The sequence below is a fragment of the Astatotilapia calliptera genome, chromosome 17 (genome assembly GCF_964374335.1).
Source record: "Astatotilapia calliptera chromosome 17, fAstCal68.1, whole genome shotgun sequence".
In the NCBI taxonomy this organism is placed as follows: Eukaryota; Metazoa; Chordata; class Actinopteri; order Cichliformes; family Cichlidae; genus Astatotilapia; species Astatotilapia calliptera.
In genome coordinates this window covers 15599797-15614018 of record NC_137438.1, presented here as the reverse complement: position 1 = coordinate 15614018, position 14222 = coordinate 15599797, and the positions used below count along the sequence as shown (strand labels likewise).

The 14222-nt window shown below is 41.9% G+C and overlaps 1 protein-coding gene across 16 annotated transcripts in view; it reads left to right on the top strand.

The window, feature by feature from the left end:
• pde4dip (phosphodiesterase 4D interacting protein) overlaps positions 1-14222 on the top strand; it is a 95865-nt gene that overhangs the window by 49835 nt on the left and 31808 nt on the right. For 2 of the 16 annotated variants that reach the window (XM_080291609.1, XM_080291607.1), the window contains exons 5-9: positions 1908-1984; positions 3518-3641; positions 3728-3879; positions 4433-4547; positions 6642-6677. In XM_080291609.1, the coding sequence (XP_080147735.1) occupies positions 1908-1984; positions 3518-3641; positions 3728-3879; positions 4433-4547; positions 6642-6677 (504 nt within the window). Of the gene's footprint in view, positions 1-1907; positions 1985-3517; positions 3642-3727; positions 3880-4432; positions 4548-6641; positions 6678-10450; positions 12725-14222 lie in introns of those variants that run through there. The other 14 variants (XM_080291602.1, XM_080291601.1, XM_080291600.1 and 11 more) reach the window with 11 other exon arrangements.

The following is a 14222-nucleotide window of genomic DNA, read 5'->3' as shown; positions in this document are numbered from 1 at the left end:
AGTTACTAGTTACTTCTTCAAAAAAGTAACTGAGTTAGTAACTGAGTTACAAGATTCTAAAAGTAATTCATTACTTGAAAAGTAACTATTAACTATTAACTATTAACCCTCTGGGGTCCAGGTTATAATTGGCCATTTTTAAATACTTTTGATTTTCCCTCCACATTTTATCTTTAGAAACTATTTACTTTGCCTTGTTTGGCATCATTCTTTTCAGCACAACCTCGCGTGTCTGAATTTGCAGTTCTGTTTTCATTTTGACATACTGTATTAACACAATGGATCTAAAATCAGACAAATAAAATAAAATCAGAGTAGAAAAAGTTATATTTTTTACTGTAACAACCACAAACATGTTTAATGATAATATTTCATAACTTTAAATGCAAATATAAATTGTCAATTTTAAAATCCTCTGCACAAGTTTTGCAAACAACAAAGTTATTTGCATCCATTTACCTTTTACCCTTTTTTTATAACCATTTCAAACTATTTACAGAACAATCAGCTGTTCTGCATTCAATGAGATCCCACACAAATTATTTGTGCCACTCCAAAAACATAATTTCTGTCCACTATAAAGGAGAACATCACAGCCTGATCCCTGCAGGTCTGACAGCAGCAGGTTTCTACCTGGAGACAGCAGTTGCCTCATTGTTCTGACACACATCCACAACACTACACACTAACTACACAAGACAAGTTAATGTGCATGGCACAACACAGAAGAGCCACCTCCACAGGACAAGACTCAGCAGTCCATCTGCATCTTAAGGACAAAGGTCACTCTTTCGAGGATGCCAATGTTCACATTTTGGACAGAGAGGACAGATGGTTTGAAAGAGGAGTGAAAGAAGCCATCTATGTCCACTGTGAGCGACCATCTTTGAACAGAGGCGGGGGTTTACGACACCAACTCTCTGCCATCTATAATCCAGTTTTGAGATCCCTTCCCAGACGCCTTAACGCCCACTCACATCCTGGGCCATTTGATCTCAGGAATTCACATGATAAGGTGGGGCCAGGTTTCACAATGAACACACCCGAAACTCTGGCTGATTGGGACCCACACCCAGTTTCACACCTTGGCTCAGGCGATTAGAGGATCATCGGGGGGTCCTTTTGTCCCTCTGTGGGGGGAAACTCCCACTAGGTTTATATCTGGGACTCTCCACCATTTGACCTTAGAACTGAAGAAGCTTCTCGGATGAGAGGTGAAACGTCTTCAAGCAACTTAAAGAAGTCCAGACGCTTTTCTTTGCAAGCTCCTTTGACTACGATGACCTGGATGACTGAGAACCTTCACAGACATACACAAGACAACACATTAACTACACACTCCAAACACCTAAACGTCTCAAAACTTGCTCCCTCTCTTTCTCTGCTCTCTCTCTCGCTGTCACTCCTAAAACATCCTCTGTTTTTTTGCTCATAAGCAGAGAGTGCTTGCTGCGCTGTCCTTAGACAGTAAACGTGACGAAACTATTGAGGAAAAAACACCGCGTATATTGTTTATCATGACTCTGGTTTTACGTGGCCTATCAACACAATTAAAAACTGGTATCTATACCTTGTTGCTTTGTCTTGAAGTGGTCATGTGATTGGCTTGCCACGACTACTTTATTCTTCCTCAGTCACACAGCAGGACTCATGCGATTGTTTTGCCCCCTTAGCTCCAGGTGTTGTGCTAATAGTAAGGGACCACTTTTTCTTGTTAGTAACTGTAACGGCGTTGTAACGATAGGAATAGTAATTAGTTAGATTACTCGTTACTGAAAAAAGTGACGCCGTTAGTAACGCCGTTACTTGTAACGCTGTTATTCCCATCACTGAATATGATGCACATGAAATTTCAGACCTGCAACTTTTAGTGTTTGTTCTTATCCGCTTCTATGATTTTCTTCCAGAATATTGAACTCAAGGTTGAAGTTGAGAGTCTGAAAAAGGAACTCGAGGAGAAACAAGAGCTTTTGGACAAAGCAAAGTAAGTATTTGCAAAATCGTACTTTTCCTTTCCACTGTTATCAAACAAATAATTCGCTAGCATCCTGTAACCATTTTAAAATTCAAAGCGGTTTCGAATACTCAACTACTTATGCACAGATTTGTTGAAATCCCTTTAGGGAAACCTCTGAGCGAAGCACAAAAACGCTCCTTTCATCACTAGTTTGTTTCCCATGAGTCCAACAGTACGTCAGCGCCAAGGCAAGCTCAGGACCCCACGGCCTCTCATCACACGCAAGCCTGCTGGCCTGTAGACTAACCTAGCTATCACAACACAAACTAAGCTCTAAGGAATGCATGGATTCAGCACGAAAATGCTTGTGAAGTCCCTCTGAGTTCTGGGATAGAGGACAAAGAGGGTAGGAAACTGACAAGGTGGAGAAGAAGTGAGGGTCTTACTAAGGGTGTTTTTTTGTTTTTTTAAGGGGGAGGGTGATTAGAATATGGGAGTAGGTTGAGTAAAGGGCAGAGGTTTTATGGTTTGCCGAGTTGGGAACTATATGAGCTCCAGCACCTGTTTACAAGCCAGCTGTCTCCCTTTCTTTCTTCAGCCGTTCTCCTTTCCAAACAATAAACTAAGCAGAATACTGAGATCAGGATGCAAACCTCAGATTACACAATTTAATGTGCATTTGATGCTTTTTTTTGTAAATTTCCCTAAAGGGAAAGATGGTCCATGTTTTTCAGGAAAAGGCTGTCTTTATTATTTTCATTTCCTGTTATCACAGCACAGTTTGTTGCTGTTATCATGTGTGGATAATTTAGACAAGAATAAGAAAAGCCATTGCCATTGTCAGCCAAGGAGCTTATGTTCTTTATTCTTTTAATATTTCAGTTAGTTAAAGATTTATATTCCTTTTCTGGTCAAATTGGGCTTCATTATTTAATAGTACGGCTCCAGTTTAGGTGACAGCAAGTCAAAAGCATGTTACCTGTCAACGGCCAGCAGCAGCCCGTATTCAGTTTGAATATTGCTATAAATAACACAGATCAGTGTGCCTTTTAATGGGTTGTAAAGTCTGTTTCACTGTAACATTTAACTTTTTGTTGACTGCACCATTACTGCAGAGAGAGGGAGAGAAAGAGAACAGGATGAAGACGGCAAAGAAGGAGCCTTTGCTCTGGGATTGATCGCTAACAGCTAGCCAGTAAAACCAGTGTGGTATATTAAAATCATTGATTATTCATTCTGAATTATTCTTAGACACTGCAACAGGTTATCCAATGAATTATGTTGCTTTTAAAGACAAGGTGTGCGATTTGAGGTTTGCAAATAGTACACATTAGATTCTTTGAGAACAACTTAGGAATAGTATGTTGGCCAAGATGGGGCTTGAACACCCAACCTTCTGATTAGCAGGCTTCTGCTAGAGGACCCGAGCTCGAGGATGATGCACGTACCATTGAATTTTTACTAAGCTGTGGTGTGGTTAGGAAGGTTGAATACGTGTGGGATTATTTTATTTTAGTACTTCCTGTACAAGTTAATCGTTATTCATTTCAACTCATACAGATCGACGGCAAAGGGCCTGTCTAATCAAAATGAAACAGAGTTGCAGCGGCGTCTGGTGGTGCAGCAGGAGGAAATCAACCACTTACAGGAAATCATGGCAACCAAAGTCCGGCTACTACAAGAGGTACAGATAGTAGCACTGGCTAAGCAGTTCCATGGTACTAACAGGCAAAAGGAGATTTATGCTGATGAGAACATGCATATGTTTAGGAGGCTGAGCTGGCACAAGTTGAGGCTGAACGGATGGCCTCGCTGGCAAACACCGAGACCCAGCGCTACCTCACTCTTGAGAAACAGATGTTGGAGAAGAGTCAAGCCTCTGGTGGAATACTCAGCTTGCAGCCACTGACAGACAAAGACAGGTAATTTAATATGTAGCTAACCACAGACTTGCAACCAAAATCCCAGTTTGTGTAAAACAGCTTTTTGCACTGTACATTATGAGTGCATTGGAGTTTTTCAGAGGGGTTTGATGAACCTCACCATATGTTTAATTTTATTGATTTCACTTTGTTTTTTATCATTGTGGCAAATCAGTATTTAGTACAATGAATGAAATACAAGTGCTGTGCTAGTTTTAATAAATAATTAATTCATAAAAACAAATCATTGCACAGTGTATGATTTATCACCTGAAAACACCAGCTTTTCAATTTTTGATGTGACTGCATTTTGGTGGCACATAAATACCTGTGCATAATGGCACAGCGGTTACCACTGTTGGCTCATAGCAAGAAGGCCCTGTGTTCAACTCCACCATCTGGTCGGAGTCTTTCTGTGTGGACTTTGCGTGTTCTGGTCTGTCGCAGACAAGTAACAGATTGGTGATGTGCCATGCCTCTTACCTCATATCAGCTGGGGTAAACTGCAGCTTTAGCTACATTAATGCTTGTCTCTGTTTCTTCTTTTTATCAGAATGATTGAAGAGCTGACACAGGACAAACATTCACTGCATCTTCAAGTCAAAGAGCTTGAAGTGAGACTTCAAAACCCTTCCTCTTGTCTGCACAAAGACGAAGGAAAAACTGAGGTATTTTCATGATATTCCTTACATGAACATAAGAGGGTGAGGCGATCATGCACGCACACCCTTAATATTGCAAATATTGTTATACTTTATTGCTATAAAACTGAAGAAGAAATGACAGAGTTCAGGTGACCCTAATAAGTGATTTATTTTCCTATTATGTGCAGCTGAAAGCACATAGTGATTATCTGAGGTATACTAGACAGGAGCCCCAGTGCTGCACAGTATTCACGTCAGTTTTATTAAGTCACTAAAAAAAGACATTTAATTCTTTTATGTTTTAAATAATTCTGTTACTTATTTCTTTCAGTCTCTATCAAATAAAATAATTATAAGATGTGATAATCAAAATAACTTTTGCAGACTTACATTTCTGTGCTATTTCAGAGGTTTCTTGAAGGTCTTTAAACTATGTTTTGACCCAGAGTCCCTCGTGTATATTTACATAATTTATGAGGAGTAAACCAATAGCCTGCTGCTCCTTACTTTTCACATCAGCAGTACACCGTCAGCTGTAAGGGTATAGCTAGATTTAGAACAAAGTGGAAGAGAAGACCTTATGCGCACATATCCAAGCAGCTAATTACCTGTGGTGTCACGGTCTTTGTAAGTGATACTCATTTTCTGTGGGTTGGACCAGGGACAGCAGAGGGAGTGATCTGGAAGTGGGTTCAGGGCAAACCAAAGAAGCACAGATAGTTGACCCAAATGCAGGACAGAGCAGAGGCTTAATTTTGGGGGTCGACCTGGTGGCAGAGGAGATGGAAAAGATTCTAACACCAGTGTAGGTGTTATCCCCACTGGAAGGCGCGCAGGAAGCCAACAGTGGAGGAGGAGCTTGTCAGGCGGTCAAGGAGTGAGATGATAATGACTATGGCAACATTGGACCCTCTGGCTCTGGCTCAGGTAACTTGGGCTTTGGCGGCAGAAGTCCAAGATCTGAGTCAGGAAGCACCAGCAATGGGAGATTCTCTGGAATCTTTGCCAGCGAAAGAGGAAAGAAAAATGCAGGACACACAGACTTGACAGGCTAGATTCTGATGGCGCCAATCTATCCACCTCAGAAGAAAGGGTTGACAGGCTGCAGGCAAAAAACAAAGTCTCAGAATTAGCCAACTTAGGAGCTCTGCACAATCTTTGGGTTAGCTGGCACACAAACAGAGCAACAGGGTTTTGTTTATAGCTCTCAGTTTCACTCGAGCTGGCTGAAGGACCAACAACTGCACAAGAGCAACAACTGCAAGAGTAGTCCACAACCAGCTGTTTGGCACTGTTCCTTGGTGACAGTAAACGGCTACAGTTTGTAGATGACTGTCTGACAATTGCACTGAGGCTCTGTGTAGGATCAACACACAACCTTGCCGACCCTTTACTGTGCTGCTTGTCTCAAAACAGGACTTGCCTCTGAATTATATCACAGCATTACAACTATCCATTTTTTTCCATTCATATGGTCCAATGGCATTGAATATTTGGATATGGAATATTAAATATTTTCCAACGTTTTTTCATCTTTCAAAAAAATCCAAAGGTCTTTTGCTTAGTAGACGGACTCCAGACATTGACTGTGATCCAGACACGCGTGCCAGTCCTGGTCTAAATTCTCTGCTGGTTGCCTCAACCCCCCTTCTCATCTTCTGTCACTTTGCTCTAAGTGTTCTGGCTCAAACAGCAGATAGGTCAACCCAGTAAGATATGAAACTGTTTTTATATCTGCATGTGGGTCAGTGGAACATTGGCACGGTAGACAGCTCACGCCACCATGAAGCTAAAAATATGTGCACCTTTTTAGGACCATGTAAACCCCTGTATGCTTGTGTTTTTCTGCTTGCATTTGAATAAATGTCTCATTTTTACCATCTCTACTTATTTTCAACAAATACTGTACTTTGAACCTGATGCAGTTCCTAAAATATGCAGTCTGAGCCTCAACACACACCTCATCAACAAATAATGAGGTGGACGAAGGAGGTGTTGATGGGGATAGCTGCCTTTGTAGCTCAAAATCAAGGTTTTGACCTGTGAGAGCTAAAAAGTAGTAACATGAAACCATGTTGGTGGTTTATGTGTGACATTATTGCACTTGTTTCTTTGCAGTGTGAGCACGAGTGCACAGTTCATGCACAGATGCAGGTAGGACAAAACTTTACTTGTGAGATCTTTGAACTTTTACCCTCTGCAGTATTTTCTGCATTTATATTCTGATAGCTACCCAATCTCACGTCTACATTTTTACTGGCAGCTTTTGTTGGTGGTGTGCATCTCAGACAAGGAGGCCCATCTCCTCCATTCATAGACAAGTAGCTCCACCTTCTGTTACTTAATCCACACTGCACATACAGTATGACTGTAGCATCAGATTTAATACTCCTCTCATTTTAAATACCCAAGCATATATGTTCACTGCTTTCACTGCTTGTTTAGATAGTAAAATTAGGATTTTAGCAATGTCATAATTTAAAACTGAAGTTTCTACACCTGATATTTTGTCATCATAAAAGGCCAGGTAAAAGAAAAATACAATCAAGAGTATTGCACATTTACCCTTTAAAGGGTTCATAATTAAAATAAAACAAAAACATTTTAACTGTTTGAATATTGTTTCTTGTGAAACACTGACATGGGTCCTAGTTTTCTTCCCTATGTTCTGAGTATATATTCCCCTTATCCACCTCTGGAGTGGCTGTAGCTGAGGTGGCAGAGCTGATCACGTATCACTCAGAAGCTCGGTGATTCAGTCTCTGCGTGCGCCAGTCTGCATGCCGAATGAGCGTGTGAATGTTAGGTAGAAAAAGCATAGAGGGGGGGAAAGTGTTTGTGTGAATGAAGCAAGTTGTGTAGAGAAGTAGAAATAAAAAACAGTTTTTATTATGATTACATTCTAGTTTTCACTGTTTAGTTTCCTAGTTTAGTATTTCCACTGTTTCCTAGTTTATTCATGTTTCTACTTCTCAGTTCCTTGTTTCATTTGGTTCCCTTTCATGTCCAGACTCGTCTCATCCCTGTGTCCTCCCTAGTGTCCCATGTATGCAGGCAGTCTCGTCTCCTCTTTCTGTCTGTATGTCGAGTTCTATACTTTCCATCATATTTTGCCAGTCCCTCATCTCGTGTTTCTTGTAGTTGTCTTTGGCCTCGGTCTTTCTGTGCCCAAGTTATATAGTTATTTCCTATCCTGCTTCTTTTGTCTCCTCTTTGTCAGGTTCATGTGTCTTTGTCTCTGTCTCACTGTTTATGCTTCCTCTTTTATTTTGATAGCCTGTGTCTCTTGTGCGTTCAGTTTTGCTTCCCCTTTTTCATTACTCCTGATTTGTCTCTGCTGTTTTCGCAGCTGTCTCTACTTCCCTAATCACACTCTTGTATGTAGATAATTTCTCAGTCTCCCTTTGTGTCTTGTCAGAGTGTCGGGTCACCGTCCATCTGCAGGTCCCAGTTATTGTGTTTTCCAGCCTTAGTCCTATTTTAAGTTCCAGTCAGTTTCTGTTTCACTTATTATTGTATCCTAATCTTCAGCTGGAACAAAGGCTTATGTTTCTCTTTCTAAAATTAGGAGGCACAGTTCCTTATAGAGCATCAGCAAGGATCAGTGTCAGTGCAGAGTCATGTCATATGTGCACTATATTTCTGCAAATATAGTCTCATTTTCCTCATCTGTACCAGTTATGATTAAATCAGTTTTTCCTGGCGGCTCAACACACAGAAGGAATCGGTTGTTTAACTAGCACAGCAACAACTGACACATCTGAGAGAGAAAAATTGGGCGGGGATATCTGTTCTGTCTGCATCAGTGTTCATTTTCTGCTGTCACCCTTTGGTATATCTGCCACTTAGAAAAAAGTAAACAGCGGGTGCAGTCTGTCAGCACTGTTTGGTACTTATCTCTGATTAGGATTAATGGATTTTTGATTGCGTGCCTCATTCTAGCCGATCAGTTTTTAGTGTTGTGTCTCTAGTGGCTTGTAGGGTGACAAATGTAGATGCAGCAAGGGCCAAAATAGAGTTCTGTGTTGGCCCACACACTCTGAGGAAAATAAATCACATGTGAGAGCAGTTGTATCAACAACACAGCTAGCCTGCTTCAATAAGGAAAGATGGATGATGCTTTTTAAGTGTGTGTGTGCATGTTGGAGGGGCTTCTTTTAAGAGGAGGACAGTGGGCTGCTTCTTGATTAAAGTGTCATGTGATTCACTGACATCAATTCCAGAGAAATAACAGAGCCCATTTGCCTCCCTCCTTTCCCCCTTCATGCTGTGTGACACACATATCAAGGCCAGACTGGGAGTGTGTGCCCCTGGGAAAGGCATGAACTCATTCCATGCTGACAATTTAGAGATTAGATTTAGATTTAATGAACCTGATGGAAAACACACAGGGCTAATTTTATTGATACATCCAAACACACAAGCTGGAAATGAAAAGTAAGATTTTTAATTAAACAGGCGGTCACACCCTGATTTAATATGGATGATCTGAAAGGGAATTAGCAGAAGGTTTTGCACATGGAACATCATATGTAGTGTTAGTCCTTGCTACTGCCATTTGATTGCTTGTAGATTTCCACAAACATGATTAAAAGCCAAATAAAAACGGTAAATGACATTAAGATTTTCCGAGGGGAAATCCTACCTTATTTAGTTTTATATTTCGTCATTTTGAACATGGAGAGATCAAAATATCATATTAAAACGTTTGGTTATCGTTCAAAAAAAAAATCTCTTTACAATACAAATGAGCAGCGACTACGTTAAAATTAATAATATTTTATGACTGGATGACTTTACATTAGTAATAACACAATCAAAATAAACTATTTTTGTAAGTGTAAGAACAGACTGTTTACCTTGCATCTGCACTCCAGTTTTACTGTTAACATTTGTTAACATAGGAACTTTTACTTACAGAGAAACATAAATGTTTGTGTTGACAGTTACGGTAAGAGTGAATTAAGAGGCCTCATCTTTTGCCTGAAGAAATCCAGAAATTTCATTTGAAAGACAGTCACTAGATTTAAAGGGAAGGGCTCACCAACCCCACCCCACCGTTCAGCCGAGCCAAGAAAATGGTTCAGTCCTGCCTTCTACACGAGGTCCCACTCTGACGCTGATAATATGGACTGGGGGGGAATTCATTTATTAAAAACTACTGGTTTAACTACACATATCCAGGAGATGCATTTAATATTACATCAGAGTACTATGGAAGCCCGTTTCCGCCACTAAAAAAAAAAAAAAGCTAGTATCCATAACTCGAAATTTCGAGTTATTTTCTCGAAATTTCGAGTTACTTTTCTCAAAATTTCGAGTTAGCTCTGCCAATCAAAAATATACGTGAATGAGGTCGCTTTCTTGTTACACGGAAGCATATGGCGCAGGACCGCGCACTCAAAAACGGATCCCAACAAATTAAAGTATGTTTGCTGATAGTAACACCATGTGATTCAGCTAATAACACAGGGATTTCATCATTTGTGAAGCCAGGCTGAAAACACTCAGCAATCTGTGCATTCACGACTGGATGTAATACCGGTAGCTTAGCTGTAGCATTTGTAGCTGAGGGCTTCAGCTTCCGGGTAACATGGAAATGACGTCATTCACGTAGATTACTGATTGGCAGCGCGAACTCGAAATTTCGAGTTGCTTTTCTCAAAATTTTGAGTTAATATGTCGAAATTTCGAGATAATAACTCGAAATTTCGAGAAAATAACTCGAAATTTCGAGAAAATAACTCGAAATTTTGAGTTATGGATCCTTTTTTTTTTAGTGGCGGAAACGGGCTTCCATAGAGTACAGAAAGACACCAAAAAAATAATTTGGCTTGATTTGACTGTGTTAAAACATTTTTGATGGGCTTTTGGTGTCGAAAATAAATCAGTAGTGAAACTCGTTGCCGTCGTAGTCGTTATTACCAAAGTTGTACTGTGTCCATAGCACATCTGTGGCCAGATTAATTGTGTAAAGTGGACTAGTGTCACAAGAGGGAAAAGGCAGATTTCCCCGGGATTGGCACACCAGATTATTTCGAGCATCAGAGTGAGACATCCTCTCTTTGATACACGATCTTCGGTTTCAGTCCGCGTTGCCTCGTTGTCTCGTTTTGAAAGCACCCGGACGATTGACAGCCTCCGCTGATGAAGTGGACACAGCTGAACGGGGACGCAGACGGGAGCCGGTAAACCTTGGAACATCCAAATCGCTGACTAAGGAAGGAAATCGCGTTTTGTTTCCGTGTTCGTTTCCGGTTGTTTACCTGGCAGCAGCTGCGGCAGAGAGATGCTGTCATATAAAGAGACGTCATTGATTTCAAAGGCAGAAAAAGCCGCTGTTGTGACACACTTAACGGGATCGTTCAGGTGGAAACGGCAAGGTTGAAATTCAGCGCAGGAGTGAGATTTGAGTTGACGTCTGTGCTTCCCCACCAAGGAAGTGAAACCCATGACAGAGAAGATTCATTCACATCCGCTCCGAGGGGAAATGTCTTTGGCTGAATTAAAGGCGCTGATCACGTTGCTCAGACGTACCAGCCCGATCGAAAGGTTTGAGTAATCAGGGAAACGTGGCCACGATGCTGCTGCAGTGTGTTTGTCTCCATTAACGGGCCTACTTTTATTTGATCTGACAAAACAGATAAATAAAATGTCTGAATAGACTGCCACCTCTTTGTTTTCCTGCAGTATCATAAAACATTTCTGCCCAAGATTCACTTTGGTTCAGATTTGACTCTGGACTCTGAATTCATCTTCCTCCTTTATCCATTTAATGGATAACTTGGAAAAACACCAAATGATAGTAGTTCGGGAGAGAAGCATCATCTTTCATCCAGCCCTGCAATGAAATTCTTACATGCATCAAAAGGAAGTGACTTTTAAAGCTCTCTTGTATTATCCGTTCGCCACGTGTTGTGATGCTAGATGTGGTAAAGATGAAGGAGACTTGCAGGATCTGTGCCCGTGAGCTCTGTGGCAACCAGCGCAGATGGATTTTCCACCCAACAGCCAAGCTCAATCTGCAGGTGCTGCTTTCCCACGCGTTGGGCCGTGAGCTGACCCGGGATGGCCGTGGTGAGTTTGCGTGCTCAAAGTGCACCTTCATGTTAGACCGCATGTACCGCTTTGATACAGTGATTGCCCGAGTGGAGGCATTGTCTCTGGAGCGTCTCCACAAGCTACTCCTCGAGAAAGACCGGCTGAGGCAGTGTATTGGAGGCCTGTACTGGAAGAACAACTCAGAGGAGTGCAGCGTGGTCCCCCCTCCATCCAGTGTCAGAGTCGTGACTGAGACGGCGTCTGAAGACGCTCCTGTGGTGGATCTGTCATCACTCCAGGATGTAAGATACTCAGACATGATCCAGGACGATCTTACCTTCTCCGTGTATGAGTCATGGGCTGATAAGGAATACCCTGCCCTGGACCATCATCATCACCACCACCACCACCTCCACCAGTGCACAGGAGCAGACTCCCTCTCTGGTCACAAGCAGAGGCGATGTAGGGGTTGTGCTGCACTTCGAGTTGCTGATTCTGATTATGAGGCTGTATGTAAGGTTCCTAGAAGGCTCGGGCGCAGAAGCACATCCTGCGGCCCAACTACCCGCTGCTCAACAGCCACACAGGAAGTGGAGTTTGTGGCCAGAGGCCCTGGAGCTGATACAGCCATCACCTTTGAGTCACCTTCTGCTGGGATGGAACCTGAAAAGACCATTTGTGAGCAGAAGAGTTCCAGTCCTGCATCATCTGTGGAGTCTCTCAACACCACTGTGGACGTCAGTTGTCTTCCTTTAGATCATAAAGAGAAGGAAGAAACTGACCCAGAGAAAGATGGAAGTGAGGCAATGGTGAGAAGAGACATTCAGTGGGACAAGACCCCATGTGAGAGCTTCCTGTCTGGGTTTGAGATGATGCTGACCCTCTTGCGGGGTTGTGAACACCGGCCAGTGAAATCCCGAAGGGGCAGCAAGATCCCAGTTCTAGTCAAAACCAAACCGGAGCGAGGCCTGTCACTGCCCCTGCACCTATCACTGAGGTTGCCCTATGCAGAGACAGCAGACTGTGAGCTGCACACCCACCACAGTATACCAGAGATCGTGACCCCATGTCCCCAACAGGAGCTCCAGGCTGAGCTGGAAGAGATGGAGGAGCAGTGGATGGATGATTATGTTCTGTGTGGGCCATTTCAGTTTCAGCAGGTACATCAGAAGCCTTGGATACTGGATGGCCTTTAACTTAGCTCATTCAATTTGCAGGATTAATAGTTATAGCTTTTTAATGGGAAGCATGTTCCAAAGCCTAAAGATCTGGGTGCCTCTCAGACTTGAGAAAGGTGCAATAGTCTGTGGGGTTGCACTTTATAAAATACTTGTCAGGGTTGGGTTGCTTTAAAATCTTATTTACAGTCAAAGTGCTGACTTCTTGCAGCTGTAAACAGCCTTAAATTAGTTGCAAACTCTAAAACACACTATATATAAATAAAAAAATATAAATAAATATAATATAATAATATGGAGAACTTTGTAGGAAAATTATAGGTAGTAATTTAAAACCCAGGTGTAATCCTATTACAATCACTGAAGTTATTTTTTTTATCAAAAAAAGTGAGTACAAACTAGGGGACAAGTGTCAGATTTGCTCCACATTAGAATCAGATGTAGGGGCGTCAGAATAAAGCAAACTATTTCTGACCAGCATCCACACTGAGTGAGGTCAGACCCCTCTTAATCTTCTCTTGCTTGTCTCCTCCACTGCTGACAAAGCTGAACACACTCACCGCCTTGATTACCCTCAAAGGAAGCATAAATAACCCTCTTTTACGGTATCTTAGCGACCCTTCCATTGCTATGGAAACCGTTTCCAAGGTCTGCAGCCATCGCTCTGTAAAGGCTCTTCTGTCTACTGCAGCTTCATAACTTCTATTGTCATGTTAATGAACAGTTAAAATGTGGTTCAGTCTGAAAGGAGCGTACAGACACACAACAGCTATGTGATAGTCTATTATTGTCAAACATATACGGCTATTGTAATGCAATACACAAAACTGCACAGTGCACACATTAGTCCAGGAATGAAGAAACAAATATGTCATTCATACAACTAAACTCTGGATTATTTTGCTGAGATTTCTGTACCCTTGTGGTAAAGTACTCAACGTGTAATATCAGCAGAACTGTTAGAAGCTTTCTGGGTCTTGTTCTGGCTCATCACTCTCTGGCCTCCAAAGATGTAGAGCAGCTGTCCTACAGTGCGATTTATGACTAGGTTCATACAAAAATAATAATAATAATGGATTGCATTTATATAGCACTTTTCGAGACCCTCAAAGCGCTTTACAATTCCACTATTCATTCACTCTCACATTTACTCACTGGTGGAGGCAAGCTACAGTTGTAGCCACAGCTGCCCTGGGGCAGACTGACAGAAGCGAGGCTGCCATATCGCGCCATCGGCCCCTCTGGCCACCACCAGTAGGCGGTAGGTGAAGTGTCTTGCCCAAGGACACAACGACCAAGACAGACAGAGCTGGGGATCGAACCGGCAACCTTCCGGTTACAAGATGAGCTTCCCAACCCCCCCCCCAAAATACTGTTTTCTGAAGCAAATACGAGGCTCACCGAGTCAAATCAGGAAAATATCTTGTGATTTTTTTTTTTTTTTGTTATTTGATACTTGCTTACTACAATACAGAATGTC